Consider the following 17,158-nt stretch of genomic DNA (forward strand, 5'->3'; position numbering starts at 1 on the left):
AATTTTCCCATCAAAATGTGTTGAGTATCAAATTTGATGAGTTTCTGTCAAGGTAATGATTTAGAAGCTAACCAGCTGATGTAACGTAAGATGTAATGATAGAAATGACGCAGCAGGGTCTGTGTCCCTTTAAGAGCCAGCTGAGTCTGCATATCTTTAAGAGCCTTTGTATAATAGGGAAGGCTCCGCAGATGTGTTCTCTCTCTTTCGTTTTCCTGCTGTAACTGCTGTGTGTTGGAGCCTGCTGTATTAACGTGTATATATATTGTTCCTGGTGAGATGTATCGGGACTGTTTTGCCATTGCCATCAATGGGGTGGGTGTGGCTTCTGGCCCGTGGGCCGGCAGTTTGACACCCCTGTTGTAGATAGTGTAAGATAAACCACCATTTAATATAGACCACTGTTTACTGTGTTTATTCCTGGGTTATCTTAGCGCAATAAACTGTGCATGCTCTGACAGTTTCAAACCAATTGAGTACCAAGGCACCACTATATTAGGAGATGGGGGGAAGGAAACGGTTTAATATTAAAGATGCTTCCATGTAGTGAGCTCTTAGTATTACGAATGGAAATAAAAGTCTGTCTATTGTTGTTGTTTTTTATTCCTTAATGTAACGGAGTCTGTGTAGGAGAAAAACAACAGAAACAGTAAAGGATTACAAATGAAAAATGAGATTTCACAACAAAAACCTTCTCTGGTTGTGTCCCTAAAATAATTAATATCATTTTAATTAATTTGTTACAGGAACAGAATGTTTTTATTTCTTTTCATCTCATAGGTAAAGGTAAAGGTTCCCCCGCACATGCGTGCTAGTCGTTTCCGACTCTAGGGGCCGGTGCTCATCTCCGTTTCAAAGCCAAAGAGCCAGCGTTTGTCCGAGGACATCTCCGTGGTCATGTGGCCGGCATGACTAGACGCCAAAGGCGCACGGAACGCTGTTACCTTCCCACCGGAGTGGTCCCTATTTTTCTACTTGCATTTTTATGTGCTTTCGAACTGCTAGGTTGGCAGAAGCTGGGACGAGTAACAGGCGCTCACTCTGTTACGCGGCACTCGGGATTCGACCCGCCAAACTGCCGACCTTCTGATCGACAAGCTCAGCGTCCTAACCCACTGAGCCACCGCGTCCTTTCATCTCATAGTGAGTTTTAAACCACTTGACAGTCATGGTTTTCCAAGGAAAACCGTAATGCTGTATCTAAAGAACATGATCCACCACCCATTATGAATATATAGGCAACCACATCATTAAGCAACAGAAATGGCTTTACTTACCCATGTATGGCTTAGTTCCAGCAAGAGCAGTTGCTCTTTCACCATCTCTGATGATTGTTGCAATATTAAAATCGGTTAGGTGGGTATGGCCTTAAATAGAACACAACATGACATTTAGGTAGAAACTCTACCTAAGCTCTAATTTATTCTGAAAAATATGATTTCAGATCGTAATACAATTAAGATAAATGATAATAAGGAATCTTATGAATTCAGATAAAAATTAAATCTATCCTAATCAATGTGAACCAGGGGGCATCCGAACCATTTGGAGAACAGTTGATAGTGTTAAAGATAGATATAAAGGAAGTTGTGTATTATTATTAATTTTTAAAATATCATAATCTTTTTTAATTTACTCTTTTATTGCTTTTAAAATTATTACAGAAAAACAAAAAAACCCCACAAAGATAAAAAAATACATCTGTTGTCAAAGAAAAGAGATTTTTTTTTAAAAAAAAGCAAATTAATACAACAAACAAAAATGACATTATATCGATTTGGTTGTAATTACAATTCTGTATACAGTTATCTAATACAATTATTCAAATACATATATTTCTAATACATTATACAACTGGTTTAACTATATCATGTTTTTTTAACCTACTGCATTTTGTATAAATGAGTCCCATATTTCAATATATTTGTTCATACATAGTCTAATGCAGGGGTCCCCAATCTATGGGCCTCAGAAATGGCTGGCTGAGCATGCACGCATGCGCACTCCCCCCCCACTCACACTAGCGCCCACAGCCTCATTTGCACGAGTGCCGGATGGGTGTGTGCAGCCCATTTGCACATGCGTGAATGGGGTGGCTAGCCCCGGGTGGGTGTGCGTGGCCCATTTGCACATACACGAATGGGGCCGCTAGTGCTGCGCCAGCATGTGTGGCGCCATTTGCACGTGCACCAATTTGGAAGCTGCTCTCCTTTCCTCCGAGCCCGGAAAGGTTGGAGACCTCTGGTCTAATGTCTATAGGTAATCTCATGACAGGTGACAGGTGCAATCAGGTTTTCAATCCACTGAATGAAATATCATATTCTAAACCATAAATGGTTTTTTTAGAAAGCACCCAATCAACTTTTCACATTTGGTTAAATGATCTGAGGTTTAACTATACCATCAGGAAAACTAATATATCAACAAAACAACCTATTTATCTCTCTCTTGATGGAGAAGCCACTTGCAATTTCAGTTAAGAGTTCTGCATTACTTACGCACATCGTTTTCAGAATAATCGGGATCCTAAAGAAGGTGCCATTGTAAAATGCAATTGTATAAATATTTAATTTTTTTATAACGAACTAGCATCACAGTTTAGATTTTAATTAGTTACACTTTTTAAAAAATGCTCCTGTAGGTCAGCGAGCTCTTTCACACATATCGCATATCATATTTTTTTCCTTTCTATGAAAGGGCAAACTAGCAGTGTCTTACCTGTTACTCAGAATAGAAAAAAATGTTGCACGATAGGAAAAATCAGAACTCATTTGAAACTCTTTCTGATCAATGGACTAAATGGCTAGACTGTGACACTTTAAATATAACTTGGATTACACATGAATACATAAAAGCTGTTCCAGTCAACTAGCATTTCGCTTTCCTGTTGTGTGAAAAGCTATTTGATAAGCTTTTTAAAGGATCCATTGGGGAATATGCTATTGTCAGGGTTGGAACAAAGCTGAATGCATCAGGAGATGCATAAAGAAATCTTCTGGCAATTGATTCGCAAACCATTAAAATTCCACCTTGTGGATATCGCAATGTACTCTACATGCAGCTGTCCTTGAAAAGTATCTGGAAGCTTCAATTGATTTAAAAATGTGGTAGCCCCCATGGTTTTGTGCAAGGCTAGATTTGCACATGTGTCACCTCTCTTGCAGGAGCTGCATTGGTTGTTAATTTGCTTCCAAGTCCAATATGAAAGCGCTGGCTGTCATTTTTAAAGCCCTACGTGGCTTGGGACCATGTTATTTGAAGGGCTATCTCTTCCCAGGCAGGGAATGGTATGGGTTCCTTTTAGCACTAGCAATAGCACTTCATATACTATATACCGCTTCACAGTGCTTTACAACCCTCTCTAAGCAGTTTAGAGTCAGCATATTGTCCCCAACAATCTGAGTCCTCATTTTACCGAACTTGAGTCAACCTTGAGCTGGTCAGAATTGAACTCCTGGCAGTGAGCAGTGAGTTAGTCTGCGATACTATATTCTAACCACTGCGCCACCATGACTCATGGAATCCATCTGGTGCAGGGGTGTCAAAACTGCTGGCCTGTGGGCCTGATACGTCACGGCATGTCATGGGACGTTGCGAGTTTGACACCCCTGATCCAGTGGGACCAAGAAAAAGGCCTCTCTCTATAGTGGCTCACCCACTGTGCAACATAATCTCTGCAGACTGGCCCCCACTTTTGCAAGGCCCTGAAGACATGAACTGCCAATGGGCCTGCTGTGGATAGTTTGGGCCTGCTGTGGATAGTTTGACTGTTGTCACTACAGAGATGGAAGCTATTGGTTTTTATACTTGGGCTTTATCTTTGTAAGCCACCCAGAGTCAACCAAAGTGATAATAGTAAATAATATTTAATTATTAATAATTATTAATAATTAATATCTTCCTTTCAAAAGCTTCCTCTGACGTGAAACAGGCCTCTCTTGTTGAGTTATTAAGGAAGTGTCTCATTACAGAGAAAATGAAGATCACCATGGATATCCATAACGTGGATATCAATCCTTCATATACCAACATAGCACTGCAGGACCAACCAACAGCACAGGAGGGTGAACTAGAGCTACAAGATCTAGACCAGGGGTCTTCAAACCTGGCCCTTTTATGACTTGTGGACTTCAGCTCCCAGAATTCCTCAGCTTATGAATGACTATTAGATGGCAAGAAGAATCAAAGGTTTCTATATCTCAGAGCTGCCTCTAATGGTGTCTTGGTTTTTTGCAGCTTAGCTGTGAGGCAGTTGAACCTTCTCCAATTGCCCAGGCACATTATATGACACATGAATGAACAGTGCTGCATCCGAGGTAGAGAGAGGTCTGCTTTGGTTAGGCTGTAATCTGCACTCCAGAACAGGAGAGCAATGTATTTAGGGATTTTTAAAGGATTTTAGAAAACAACATATCAACTCTGATTTAAATATATGACCTTACTAGGGGAAGTCATTTTCAAACTATACTATTCTAGAGCTGATTGATATCAGCTGGGGTGTATTAAGAACCACATCTCGCTTATACTACAATTAGGTATGCTACATCATCTCTCCTAAACTGCCTGAAGCAGATCAGCAACCACTAATGCTTTCATGCCAAGATAAAAATGCTACTCTGAAATCAATCTGTCTCTTTCTTTTATGTCTCCTGCATGTGGATTTCTAGCATTTGGGATTCGTGCGCCAAGGCCAGATGAAACAAACAGGCAGATTAAGCCATGATGCCCTTTGCCTGGTTTATTTCTATAAACACCGTAGGTGTGGCTGGTTAAACATTCAGGGGCTGCTTTGCAAGACAGCCGTGGTAGGTCTAGTCCAGGGGTAGGCAACCTTGGCTCTTTTATGACTCGTGGACTTCAACTCCCAGAATTCTTAAGCCAGCATGGCTGGCTCAGGAATTCTGGGAGTTGAAGTCCACGAGTCATAAAAGAGCCAAGGTTGCCTACCCCTGGACTAGTCTCTCATCGATTCCTTTGGAGATATATCCCCATTGCCAATCAAAGGGAAGCAGCAGATACGTGGAGACAACACTTCCTTCCTTTTACCCCTTTACCTGGCTGCTTGCTTTCTGCTTTTTAACCTCAAAGTAGAAGGGCATGCACCTTAACAGGTGTCTGAAGCTGCTAGCTCTTGAGATCTATCTTTGGCAGAATGTCACCACAGGCACATTGGAGACATCGCATCTGGATACCTGGCCTGGCCTGGCCTGCAGCAAACAGCAGTTGTTTTGCTATGGAAGTATGCAGGCAGCATTTAAATAAAAATGCAACTCCACGCCTCCAGAGGGAGGAAAGAAAGAACAACACAGCTTGTGAGGCTGCACTTTTCGACTTTCCCTGACTAGCTTTCAGTGATGAGGTTGTAAAGGCTGACGATACCCGTGCAATTCCAAAGAGGGAAGAGACACATTTCTATTGCTTGAGGTAAATGAGGAAAACCATGGCTCCTGCGCGTTTCATCTTTGCATCACTGGAAGTGCCATGCCGCAAGCCGGAAAATGAATTCAATGAGTCATTGTCTATGCTAATCCAACAGCAAGTCTCCCCAGAATGTCAGAATGGAAATTTTTCTCTAGTCTGGTTTGGAGAAGCCAGGACCAGAGCTGTGCTCTTTTCACTCTAAAGCAGTGCTTCTCAACCTTCGAGAACTTTTAAGATGTGTGGACTCCAACTCCCAGAATTCCCCGGCCAGCATGGAATTCTGGGAGTTGAGGCACACATATCTTAAAGTTCCCATGGTTGAGGAAACACTGCTCTAAAGCATGTGACGTACTTGTGAGCTATAATCCTTCCTGTACCTGAAGCAGACTTTTGGTACCTTTCCTCAAATCCAACCTTTGTCTTGGTTCTGCCATCCTAGGCATGCAAGCAGATTGAAAGGTATCTACAGTAGTAAAAGATAATAAATATCCTAAAAAATATTGGACCTGCAGCCTGCAAATAGTATCCTGCTACAGTTTTTGTGGCCCACAGGATGACTGGGAGCTCTGCCTGCTTTTCCTTGCAGTGCAGCTGATCAGCCTGGTGGGGAATAGACTGTTGATTTCAACAGTTTTATTTTTTTATTTTTATTTTTATTACATTTATATCCCGCCCTTCTCCGAAGACTCAGGGCAGCTTACAAGCTTAGCAGTAGTAGTTACTGGAAATAGTAGTTACTGGAAATAGTAGTTACTGGAAATAAGAAAACAATCGTTTTTGAGAAAAGACTTAGGGAGCTGGAGAGCAGCCTCACTGCTTCAATGATCTGTATTCTTTGCTAGACTTCATAAATCATACTTGTGTGTGTGTGTGTGTGTGTGTGTGCGTGTGAGAGAGAGAGAGGGGGGGGAGGGAGGGACGGACGGAGAGGGAGAGATGCTTTAAGGCTTCTAGTTGTTTCTGCATAAAGTTGTTCTGGACAGAATTGTTCTAAAACAAATTATAGTAGCTACTAATAATGTCTCTTTTCCATCAGTTAACTTCTTCATTTGTTTTGTTCAACATATAAGCTGCCTCAACCATCAAAGCAAATCTTCATTATATAGAAGTTATTAAAGCAATAAAAACAAGAACGCAGTAATCAAAACAAACATGTAATACGCAATACTATATCAGGGAAGAAAACACCATAAATAATAAGGAATAATATTCTAATATAAATTCACGGGTCACAAATGGCTGTGCCCCAGAGCTTGCTGAGAAAGTCATGAACCAATCAACTCATTTCAAATCCTGTAAGCTTGTGCATCTGTCACTTCTGCAGAAACTGAAGTAGAATATCACAATACTGTAATAAATGCACATGATACAAAGCACCAAAAAATATCCCACATCACCCATTTCCAGACTGTTCAAACACCGAGACAGCTGAAATAAAAGTCATGCAATTTTTCCTTACCTTGTTCATCAAGGAGAATGTTGTCTGGTTTGACATCTCTGGAAAGCAAAATAAATATATGTATATATAATCTTGACAGGAAAAAGGCAACTTAATCCTTATATTTCTTTTTCCACATCAAGCAAATTGCCCTAAGAAGCCATTAAACATATTGAGCTTTTGTTATTGTTTCCAAGATTGTAAAAATATTATCTATAGAGGTGTGAGATATTCTCAAAGAAATTTCATTTGAATGTAATGTATAGAAATTTCTCAGAAACCGAAGACATGTCACGGTTTGAATAAAATTCTTGCCAGTTGAAGTTGTCTTATGATCCTTCCATCTTCAAACAGTATTAAATAGCAGCTGCCATGGGTCTCTAGGTGAGAGTCAAACTGGATTGCACTGAAGAATAGGCGAGTGTAATTTTTCCAGTGGCATCTCTCTGGGAATGCATTTGTTCAATGAGGATCTGTTTTATTGTGGTTAAAATATGGGACTAAAGTTCAGGAACATCTAGTTCCAAACTTCATTCAGTATGAAATTCACTGGATGATTCTGAGCTAGTAATTCAAAGGTTGATGTAAGCATATAGTGGAGGAATGAAATCAGGGATATGGTAAGTAAAAAGGAAATTACTTTTCCAAAGTACCATGGTTCTAATCTCAATCCATAACCTCTATGCCTCCGAGGAGGAGGAGGAGGAGGAGGAGGAGGAGGAAGAGGAAGAGGAGGAGGAGGAAGAGGAGGAGGAGGAGGCTAATAACCTGGAAATGAGATTTCATTAGTTTAATGTTCCCCAATCTGATGTTCTCTAGATATGTTGGGACTTCGGTTCCTAGAATTTCCAGAAGAATTGGATGAAAATTGAGGAACCCATATAAAAAGCACCAGATCGGTAAAAGCTAAATACACTCTTTCGGCACTGAAACAAGCTTGACTCATGGTAAGAGAGTTTTTCCAGACTTTTGACAGAAATAAAGAACAAAGCAAAAAAAATCTGAGAAAGATTTTGATACAGCAGCCACTGGTCCCAATTATAATCCTATGGAAAGAAATTAAGAAGTGCATCAAAGAGCGAGATGACATGATCATGAATTTGCCTGCATGTTCAAAATTCTATGTAACTAGAATATAGATCAAGATTACAGGTTTAGAAAATTAGGTTGTGATTATGTCCCATCTACAGTCATTCCATTTCATGGTAGGACTAGAGATTAAGTATTTACTGAAGAAAATTTACTCCAACTATAAAATCAATTTCAGAGTTGAGATTCTATACAGTTGTTTCCCAATGGGCTAGAATGAGATGAGTTCACAGAATTAGACCTGATCCTGACAGCTGCCAATAACAGATTGTTAGGTCACCTGTGTATAATACGCTGACTGCGCAAATAGTCCAAAGCTGACGCTATTTCACAGATATATAGTTTAACTGTTTCTTCTGTAAACTGCACATTCTGTTGAAGATGATAACGTAAGTCACCACCCAAGAGTAGATCCACCACCATGAACATGTCTTCTTCATCTTGGAAGGAGTACCTATAGAAAAAAAGGGAGAACAGGGAATTCAATTATATTTGCACAGACAATATTACGCCTTATGATAGTTCTCCTTGTCACATAAAGACCTGGAATTGAGATGTCCTTAGTATTATATTCCCCAACCCAGTGCCCTCTGGATATATTAGGACTTCAGTTCCTAGAATTTCCAGAAGAATTGGTTGGAATGTGCTCAAATAATAACAGTGCTTCTACATATCTAAATATATGTCCTTCAATTTCTTTCATTTGTCCCCGTTTCTTTGAACCACTGATATTTATATATTTGGGGGTGTCACTTTGTTTTAATCCTTATTACTGCTAGCTGTCTCCTATTCTGTATCTAGTAGGGAGCAGCTGCCATAGTTAATTTTAACTTGTTTATGTAATCCTGTTTCTATATCTGGCTGGATCACATGGCTTCTATAAGATGATCATTACACAGTAATTTTTTCCAGGCATAATCAATAATGTACTGGAATACCAAGCAGCCTGTCTCATTTCATTATCAAAGGATAACCAGTGCCATCAGTGCGAATGACTCATTGGCAAGATTTTGTTGCCTGGAATCTTTTTAATACAGAAAATCTGGGAAGTCATTAGCTGGACATTTTTGTTCTATCTGCCAAAACTGAGTGGAAAAAACTGTAAAAGGGGTGATCACATAGGTCATAGAATTATTTTCTTCTAAGACTATCTAGAGATCCAATTAGCTTAGAAACACGAGTTAGAAAATCGATTTCCCTTTATCGCCCCCAATAAATTGAGTGTACTTTACCTGGGTCTTTGTAAAAAGCAAATAACATGGTTTTTCCTTTATATTTCTACATTTGTAATAGGGTTCAGAAAAGCAGCCATGATCCTTCCAGATGGTGTCCAATCCCCACCCCCCAAATTAAATTTAAAAACACCAAAAAAATCCCTAACAAAACTTCCAGAAGAAGCACTCATAAGAATTTAGATAAAAGTGTAAGATTTCAGGGATGAAAATACTGATAACTTACCAAAAATGTTTATAAGATTTGGTGCATATTTATTTTATTTTAGTGTTTATTTTATTTTATTCTTTGTTAAATGCCATTACATATGTTGACTCAGTCGTGCCTATCTCTTGAAAAAAAAATGCCAAGGTCTGAATTATCCATTCAGAATGCTACAGGAAGAATGTTTTATTTCATTTCAAAGTGTTGTAGATAAAAACCAGACAAGACAATCAAAAGGATAAAGAGGCCTGAGCAATTCCCCTGTGAGACACATTGCTATTCAGTGCTTTTTCAGCTTAAGAGTAAAGAGGGGAGCCAAAGACACATATTATTAGTATAGGTAAACATCCGCGAGTGGCTACATAAAAAATATTCTTTCATATAATACCGAAACCTTGGGGGAGGGGAAGGAAGCCTTTACATATCACAGTTAACTTCCAGAATTTATTATCACATAAAGTGATAGTCCCCAATCTGAACAACTTTGAAAGGATGTCACACAACTGCGTAAGAGATAAAGGTATCAATAAAGTACTTAGCACAGGTACGTCTTACTTCCAAGACTCGATCTGTGCCCACTTCAACAGCAAATTGCTGTCGAAAGTGAAACAGAAGAAACTATTGGACCCCAGTTCAGTTGGTGGTTCCTGGTTGGACATTTAGAAACGGAATGTTAAATTAGACCTTTAACTTTGATCCAGCGTATATACGGTACTTTTTTTCTTACATTCTTAAAACCAGAGGGTGTGCATTTTATATTTATCATTATTAGGCTAAGCTTTCTCCTAGAGAATCGAAGCTGGAGACCTGTCCCCACCCTGCCTCTTTATTGTGACACAGTAGTTAGGGTCGAATCCCGAGTGCCGCATAACAGAGTGAGCGCCTGTTACTCGTCCCAGCTTCTGCCAACCTAGCAGTTCGAAAGCACGTAAAAATGCAAGTAGAAAAATAGGGACCACTACGGTGGGAAGGTAACAGTGTTCCGTGCGCCTTTGGCGTCTAGTCATGCCGGCCACATGACCACGGAGACGTCCTCGGACAAGCACTGGCTCTTCGGCTTTGAAACGGAGATGAGCACCGGCCCCTAGAGCTGGAAATGTTCTGTACCAGCCTGCTACCGGCCCTGCAGAAAAGGCAGGGACAACCCCTTTTACAAGAAGGCAAGAGGCTGGAATTACGCCTGCCAAATTTATTGCTACAAAAACAAATAGAACAAGACACGAACCAAGAAACAGGAGCTTTTCAAGCGGTTGCCTTCAGCAAACCAGCCCTCCCACGCATTCCCCCTTAAATACAGTTCAGGGCGTGGCTTCTCTCTGCCTCCTTCCAAGGAGCCCCATTGCCTTCCTCTGTTTACTCCTGATTAACTGCCTCCTGCGTCGGGCGTCCTTGAACAGGGCCAGCTGTGGGTCATCTTCATCCACGCTGTCAGGCTCACACAGCTGGGTCTGCGTCGTGACCAGATGAGAGGGGCCTGGCTGAGGGCTCTCATCAAGCTGTCCAATCCCCTCAGCAAGCTCTTCAACACCCCCCTCCTCCTCCTCCTCTGAGTCGTCCGACCCAACTGCCGAACCCACAGGCTGACCCTGAATCACAACAGGAAATGACTAGCACGCATGACTAGCACCTTTACCTTTTAGTTAGGGTAATAAGGGACATTCAGCCATGAAAGCTCACTCAGTGACTTTGGGTCAATCACCCCATATATTTGTTATGGAGGGGAGGGTGGTGGAGAAAAAGAGTGCTATGTTTTCAGTCTTGAGACAGGGAGGATCTCCCTGAAGTTTCAACTGAGTTTCTTATACACCAGTCTGCATGCGTCTTTTCAGTAGAGAGGTGACTTGTTATACTAACGGACTGAGAAGCCTATCCACCGAATTACAACCTTGCTGATGTCAGTTCAGGATTTTTTTTTCTGTAGCCCTGTTCCTCACATGAGTTAGTTGTTGGTTTGAAAACTATTAAGAATGAGAGTAGAAAGAGAACTGCTATAGGCTGTAGCAAACTAATTCAATATAATTCATTTTTTAAAGATTAGTAATAACTTTAAATGAAAAAAGTAAATATGCCAAACCGAGACAAATTCTCCTAAAATTATGGTAGCCAACATTCCTATGAAATCCTTCCCTAAACCAATAAGACACAGATTATCTCAGAATCCCATTGTCCAATTGCATCAAATAAAAAAAAATCCACTATTTCCATTATTTAATGTTTAATCTATATTACATTTCATTACATTCTTCATTTATTCCATTTCTCCTTTGGACATTATACTATTCCAATTGGTTTCTTTTTCCTCAACAGCCTTCTCCAAACTTCTGCCTTCAAAGTGTCATAATTTCAGCTCTAATAATTCCTGAACCAACATGGGCAGCCAGGCAACCAGCCAGCCAAACTAATCTAATAATTACCTAATTCTATAGTTGTAGCTATATATTAAGAAACTAGGCTTTATTACAGGAACTCTTATCATAAGCCAGCTGTTGCATAACTGGACTCTCCATTTCTATAGATATTCTGAATCTGTAGTCTATTAAGATGCTGGATTTCTATAATGCTAAGTTTTGTCTGCTATAGATTATGGACTCTACCATTTTCTTTTATGCATAATGGAATTTTGAAAATCATACTCTATGCACTGGTGTACTGAAGACCCTTTAATGAAAAGACTAACATGCTTTCCACTAGACGCATACATTTGGAAAATCAGTGGAACATACATTCTTTAAAATATGAGAAAAAAAGAAATTCACCAAAGATTCACTAAGAAGACATGCTCAATTTCTTGTAGAATCTCTAGCTCTCTGAACACGTTCCGGACCTCATCTCTTTCAATGCACTGTTGTTTATTCATGTACTTCATGGCATACATCTTCTCAGTATCTCTTTTTTGTACAATGCACACCTAGATATAACAAAACAAAACAAAAAGTTGAATTAATGTGTGTCTTTGTACTTCATTTATCTACATCAGACATGTCAAACACAAGGCCCGGGGGCCAGATCCGGCCTGTGAAGTGGTTTCATGCGGCCCGCGAAGCCATCCTGGAAACAGTGAGGGAACGGCCCCCACTGCCTTGGCCCTGGCCCAGAGACCCTCCTCCTGCCAGAGACCCTCAGATCTGTCCCACTCCTGCCCAGGCCCCCATAGGCACCTTTGATGCGAACGATGTAGAGCTGGCCATGCCCACCCAGTAGGCCATATGCACTTTAACCACACCCACCCAGTAGGTCACGCCCACCCAGGCCACACCCACCCAGCCCCCTGAGGGCAACCGCAATGCTGATGCGGCCCTCAATGAAATTGAGTTTGACACCCTTGATCTACATTGAGATATTGTGATGAGCACCCAGGAAATCATTTAGCAAACCACGTTATTTTCTGCACACCTTCATTCAGAAAGTTATGAAGGAAAAGGCAAGTCTACCTTTTGAGAAAAAAAATGTGTTGTTGTTTTTTTAAAGAAGTGTCAGCATCCGATAATGTCATTTTAGCAAAATATCCAAAGACAGTGCAATCAATCAAATGTGTTGAATTTTCTCTCTTATAATAACTAACCAGTATGTCTGAAGGTTATGCTGGCTGAGAAGAATATGAGACTTGACATCAAATGCCATCATGCAGGAGAAAGCTTACCCAGGGACTCTTATGAGAATCCATAGAAGGGTAGCTTGATTCTATTATAATCTTCAGCCTGTGGTGAGAAGGTAGGCTTAAGTCAACAGTTTTGTCAGAGAACAGCCTTTCCCAGACTCTTTATATTTCAGATGTACATCCTTCACCTCCCAAAATTTCCTAGCCAGCAGAACAATTGCTGAAAATCCTGGAACCTAAAATCCACAAACCTGGAGAAAGCCAAGGCTGGCATTAGATTCTTTCACTTTAAATTCATGTATTACTTGTTCATTGGTTGTGTAATTCAGAGGTCACCAACACTTTGAGCATCAGGGACCAGTTAGGTGGAGAGAGGTTTTTCCGCGGACCAGAGGGTGTGTGGTTTTGTGTGCTGCCTGCATCCTGCAGATGAGGGTTTGCTTGTTTGTGCGGACCGGTTGCTGGCATGCCTTGGCCCGGTACTGGTCCACGGACCAGGGGTTGGGAACCCCTGGTGTAATTGATTTGCCTCCTCAATCCTAGCAGAATTCTAGGCAGCATGCAGATAATGAAAGTTTAAAAAGTTTAAAACAGGAGTATAATGACTCCTGTTTTAGCAGCGTCCTGACACTGAAGATGCCAAATATTAGTTGTCAGGTTCAGACTTTCCAATGTTAAAAGAGCAGCAGATGAAACAATCATTTTCCATGCCAAAGGTAATGTCCAAATTATACTTAGAAGAATACAATTTAGTGACAAGCAATGAAATAATTCATTGTGCTAGCAACTGTGAAACTCTATGAATCATCAAAATGAGGGTACAGCAAGAGACAACAATCTCAGGAAAGATGGTACGAAACACTGTGACTGGGGAATTGCTCCTCCACCAAATGTACTGAATCCCACTGTGTTTCTGGGCTCAGCTCAAAATCTGCTTGGCCCTTTAATCCTTAATTTGGGACTGGAATATAGTAAGAGATTCTTGTCTCTACATACAGTTGTTTATATTACAATTCCTCAAAGAAATGTATTTGGGTGTCCCTGTTCATGAGCTACACAGAAAGGAGTTTTTTTCCCACTTTTATTGTGGGTGCCATCCCTCAACACAGGAATGGAGCATATTATTTTCTAAGCTTTAAAATCATCTGTACATTCCAGTTGGCATATCATTTGCTTTTTTTTGCACTTGTAGATTGTGGCATTTTGGCATTCTTTTTCTGATAATGTTAACGTTTTGTAACATATTTAATGTGAGAAGTGAATGAAACAAGCCATGTGAGAATTTGCATGAAGGATTTCTGATTTGAGGTGGGAAAGTTGCTCAGCTCACTTGATCCAGGATTTCCTAGTCTGCTGAAAGCTGTAAGCATTGGCATGGCTAATAATAAGGAAGGTTGCAGCAGTTACCTGTAATCAGGGCTTTTTTTCTCATAGAACGCTCAGAATGGAGTTCCGGCACCTTTTTTGGATGGAACCTTGTAGGGTAGGCAAGGCAGGTTGTATGACATGTGTGAGTTCTGGCACCTTTTTCTTTTTTTAAAAAAGCACTGCCTGTAATTCAGTATCTTCTGAACATCCACAGGTTCCACTCCCATATTATTATCCTGGGTATTTCAGTAAAACACCATAAATCGTATGCTAATATATATGGATTTATTCTGCAAAAAAGGGGTAATCTGCAGACAAGAACTGCACGATTGCATTTATTGGATTTGTAGATATGGCTAGTTGATTTTTATTGCTTGTGATAGCACTCAAGACTTATATACCGCCTCATAGTGCTTTATAACCCTCTCTAAGTGGTTCACAGATTTAAGTATATTGCCCCACAACAATCTGGGTCCTCATTTTACTGACCTCAGGATGGAAAGCTGAATCAACCTTGAGCTGGTCAGATTCAAACTCCTGGCAATGAGCAGTGAGTTGCCCTGCAATGCTGCATGATAACCACTGGGCCACCATGGCTCTTGTACTATAGGTGTTACTACAGGTAGTATCTTAGCAACAGCAATTGTGACTGGAATTATGATTCCATGATGGGGAATAATTTCCACCACCTTCATGTGAGATTTTATTATTTATTTATTTGCAATTTTCAGTCTACATCTTTGTGGATAAAAGTCAGGTCAAATGCTGCACTGCTTGTTCAAGTTCAGCTAAGTCAACTATGGGTGGTCGTTTGCTTGAGTCAACCAGTACTAGACAGCTTTATAACACTGCAATGATCAGTAATATCCAGTTGGAACCAGCACAGGCACATGAATTTCATTATGGGAATTGCACCACTTACCAGTGTGCTTCTGAGTACATTTAAGGCTCTGGTGATTATCTATAAGGCCCAATCTTGGGTTTAAAAGCATCTTGGATCTGGGATATCACTCATTCTAACTTGAATCTGCTTATCCAATTCAGATAAGTAGAGAGAGCATGCTGTAAATCCACACCTGAACTAAGATAGGTAGACTGATGTCCTGGAAGAAGCATTTTATACTATGGCTCCTTCTCTCTGAAACAGCTTGGCTATTCAAGAAGGTAACTCACTTGCTGTTATTTCACACAGCTGTTCAGGAATACAGTTTATTGTTCTGTGGTGGAAACAGCTGGTGATTATATGGAAATTGCTGACATTTTGTTTTCACTATTGTGGTGTTTGATGACCTTTTTTAATAGTAGAAGATGGGAGAATCTTTCTGCAGTAGCATTTCATTGACTTACTCTATGCTTCTCTCTATTTTCTTATTTACAATTTAGAGATAGAAGAGATTCTCCATTCTACAATTAAACCAAAAGAGTATATGAACCAGATATTCTGTGACCTCTACATCCATTTTCAGGCTGTAGAACAGGGGTGTCAAACTTCTAGCCCACGGGCCGGTTGCATCATACGGAGGCTGCGCCCACCCCAGCTCCGGCAATGCAAAAAAAAAAAGTCACAATACCTCGCGTCACATCACATGACATGGCGAGTTTAACACCCGTGGTGTAGAATAATGGCAATAGCTTCAGCTCCGATGTTCTTGGAAGGAAAGGCAACTCTCCTGCTTCTCATTTTTCCTTTCATCTACATGTTATTTTTACATGCCATCTTTTTTTTTGATAGACTTCAAAAAGGCAGGCACATTTCACTTCTCCATTTTATCCTTAAAACAGTATTTTAAACACCAGGGGCTGGCAACTTGATGCCCTGGCCCTCAGCCACACAAAGTGCATGTCATGGAGCTTTGATGCATGGGCTAACGAGGAACAGACTTCCAATTATTTGCTTAGTTTAGCTCATCAGATGGCTTACAAGGAGAAAAATCCCTCTTCAATCTAAGAGAATAGTGGATGAGCATCACTGGCCCAACATAACCAAGTTTACAGCCAATTAATAATTTGGCAGTTAATACTTTGTCAATACTTTTGTGTTTCATGTATAGACCAGTTTATATCGGCCAATATTGTAATCTGTAAAGAAGAGGATAAGGTGTATTTTTTCCCCTCTTTTCTCACCATACCCTATTTATTTTCTCTCTTTCTTTCTTTTCTTCACCTAACTTGTGCTGGCCTATTTTTGGTTGAGATTTACCATCAGAGCCGTAACATAATATAAACATTAGGAACTATTATGGAAAAGCTCCCCTCGTTAGGGATTTAGTTGAGGGTGAGCATGCGGACCTGGCTTGCATCACGGAGACTTGGTTGGGCCCAGAGGGTGGGGTCCCTTTGGTTGACCTCTGCCCACCAGGCTTCCGGGTGCTACACCGGCCACGAGCTCATGGTAGGGGTGGGGGAGTGGCGGTTACCATTAGGGAGACCTTATGTCCGCGGGAGGCCACCGTTTCTCAGATAGTCGGGTGTGAGTCTCTCTTTATGAGATTTGGTCCTGGGGCGCAGCTGGGCTTGCTGCTGGTGTACATTTCGCCCAGTCACACAGCGGCAGCCCTGCCCGAGCTGCTCGATATCCTCTCGGGCTTGGTGGTTGAGTTTCCCAAACTTATAGTTTTGGGAGACTTCAATCTACCATCCCTGGGAGGTTCATCGGAGCTAGCTCGGGAGTTCATGGCTTCCATGGCGGCCATGGACCTGACGCAAGTAATTTCAGAGCCAACTCATGAGGGAGGCCACACCCTTGACCTGATTTTTTATCTAGACGGTGGTTGGATGATCTAGGTGGGGGCTCTCCATTTATTATG

General features: G+C 40.8%; 1 protein-coding gene across 1 annotated transcript in view; it reads right to left on the reverse strand.

The window, feature by feature from the left end:
• The window catches only part of STK32C (serine/threonine kinase 32C), a gene marked incomplete at both ends in the record, with an annotated part of 200,185 nt that overhangs the window by 13,363 nt on the left and 169,664 nt on the right, over positions 1–17,158 (reverse strand). The window contains 4 exons of the mRNA XM_081329303.1: positions 1,278–1,367; positions 6,881–6,918; positions 8,229–8,402; positions 12,142–12,293. Coding sequence (XP_081185429.1) covers positions 1,278–1,367; positions 6,881–6,918; positions 8,229–8,402; positions 12,142–12,293 — 454 coding nt within the window. The remainder of the gene's footprint in view (positions 1–1,277; positions 1,368–6,880; positions 6,919–8,228; positions 8,403–12,141; positions 12,294–17,158) is intronic.

Source organism: Vipera berus, assembly GCF_964194415.1.
Source record: "Vipera berus genome assembly, chromosome: 5".
NCBI lineage: Eukaryota > Metazoa > Chordata > Lepidosauria > Squamata > Viperidae > Vipera > Vipera berus.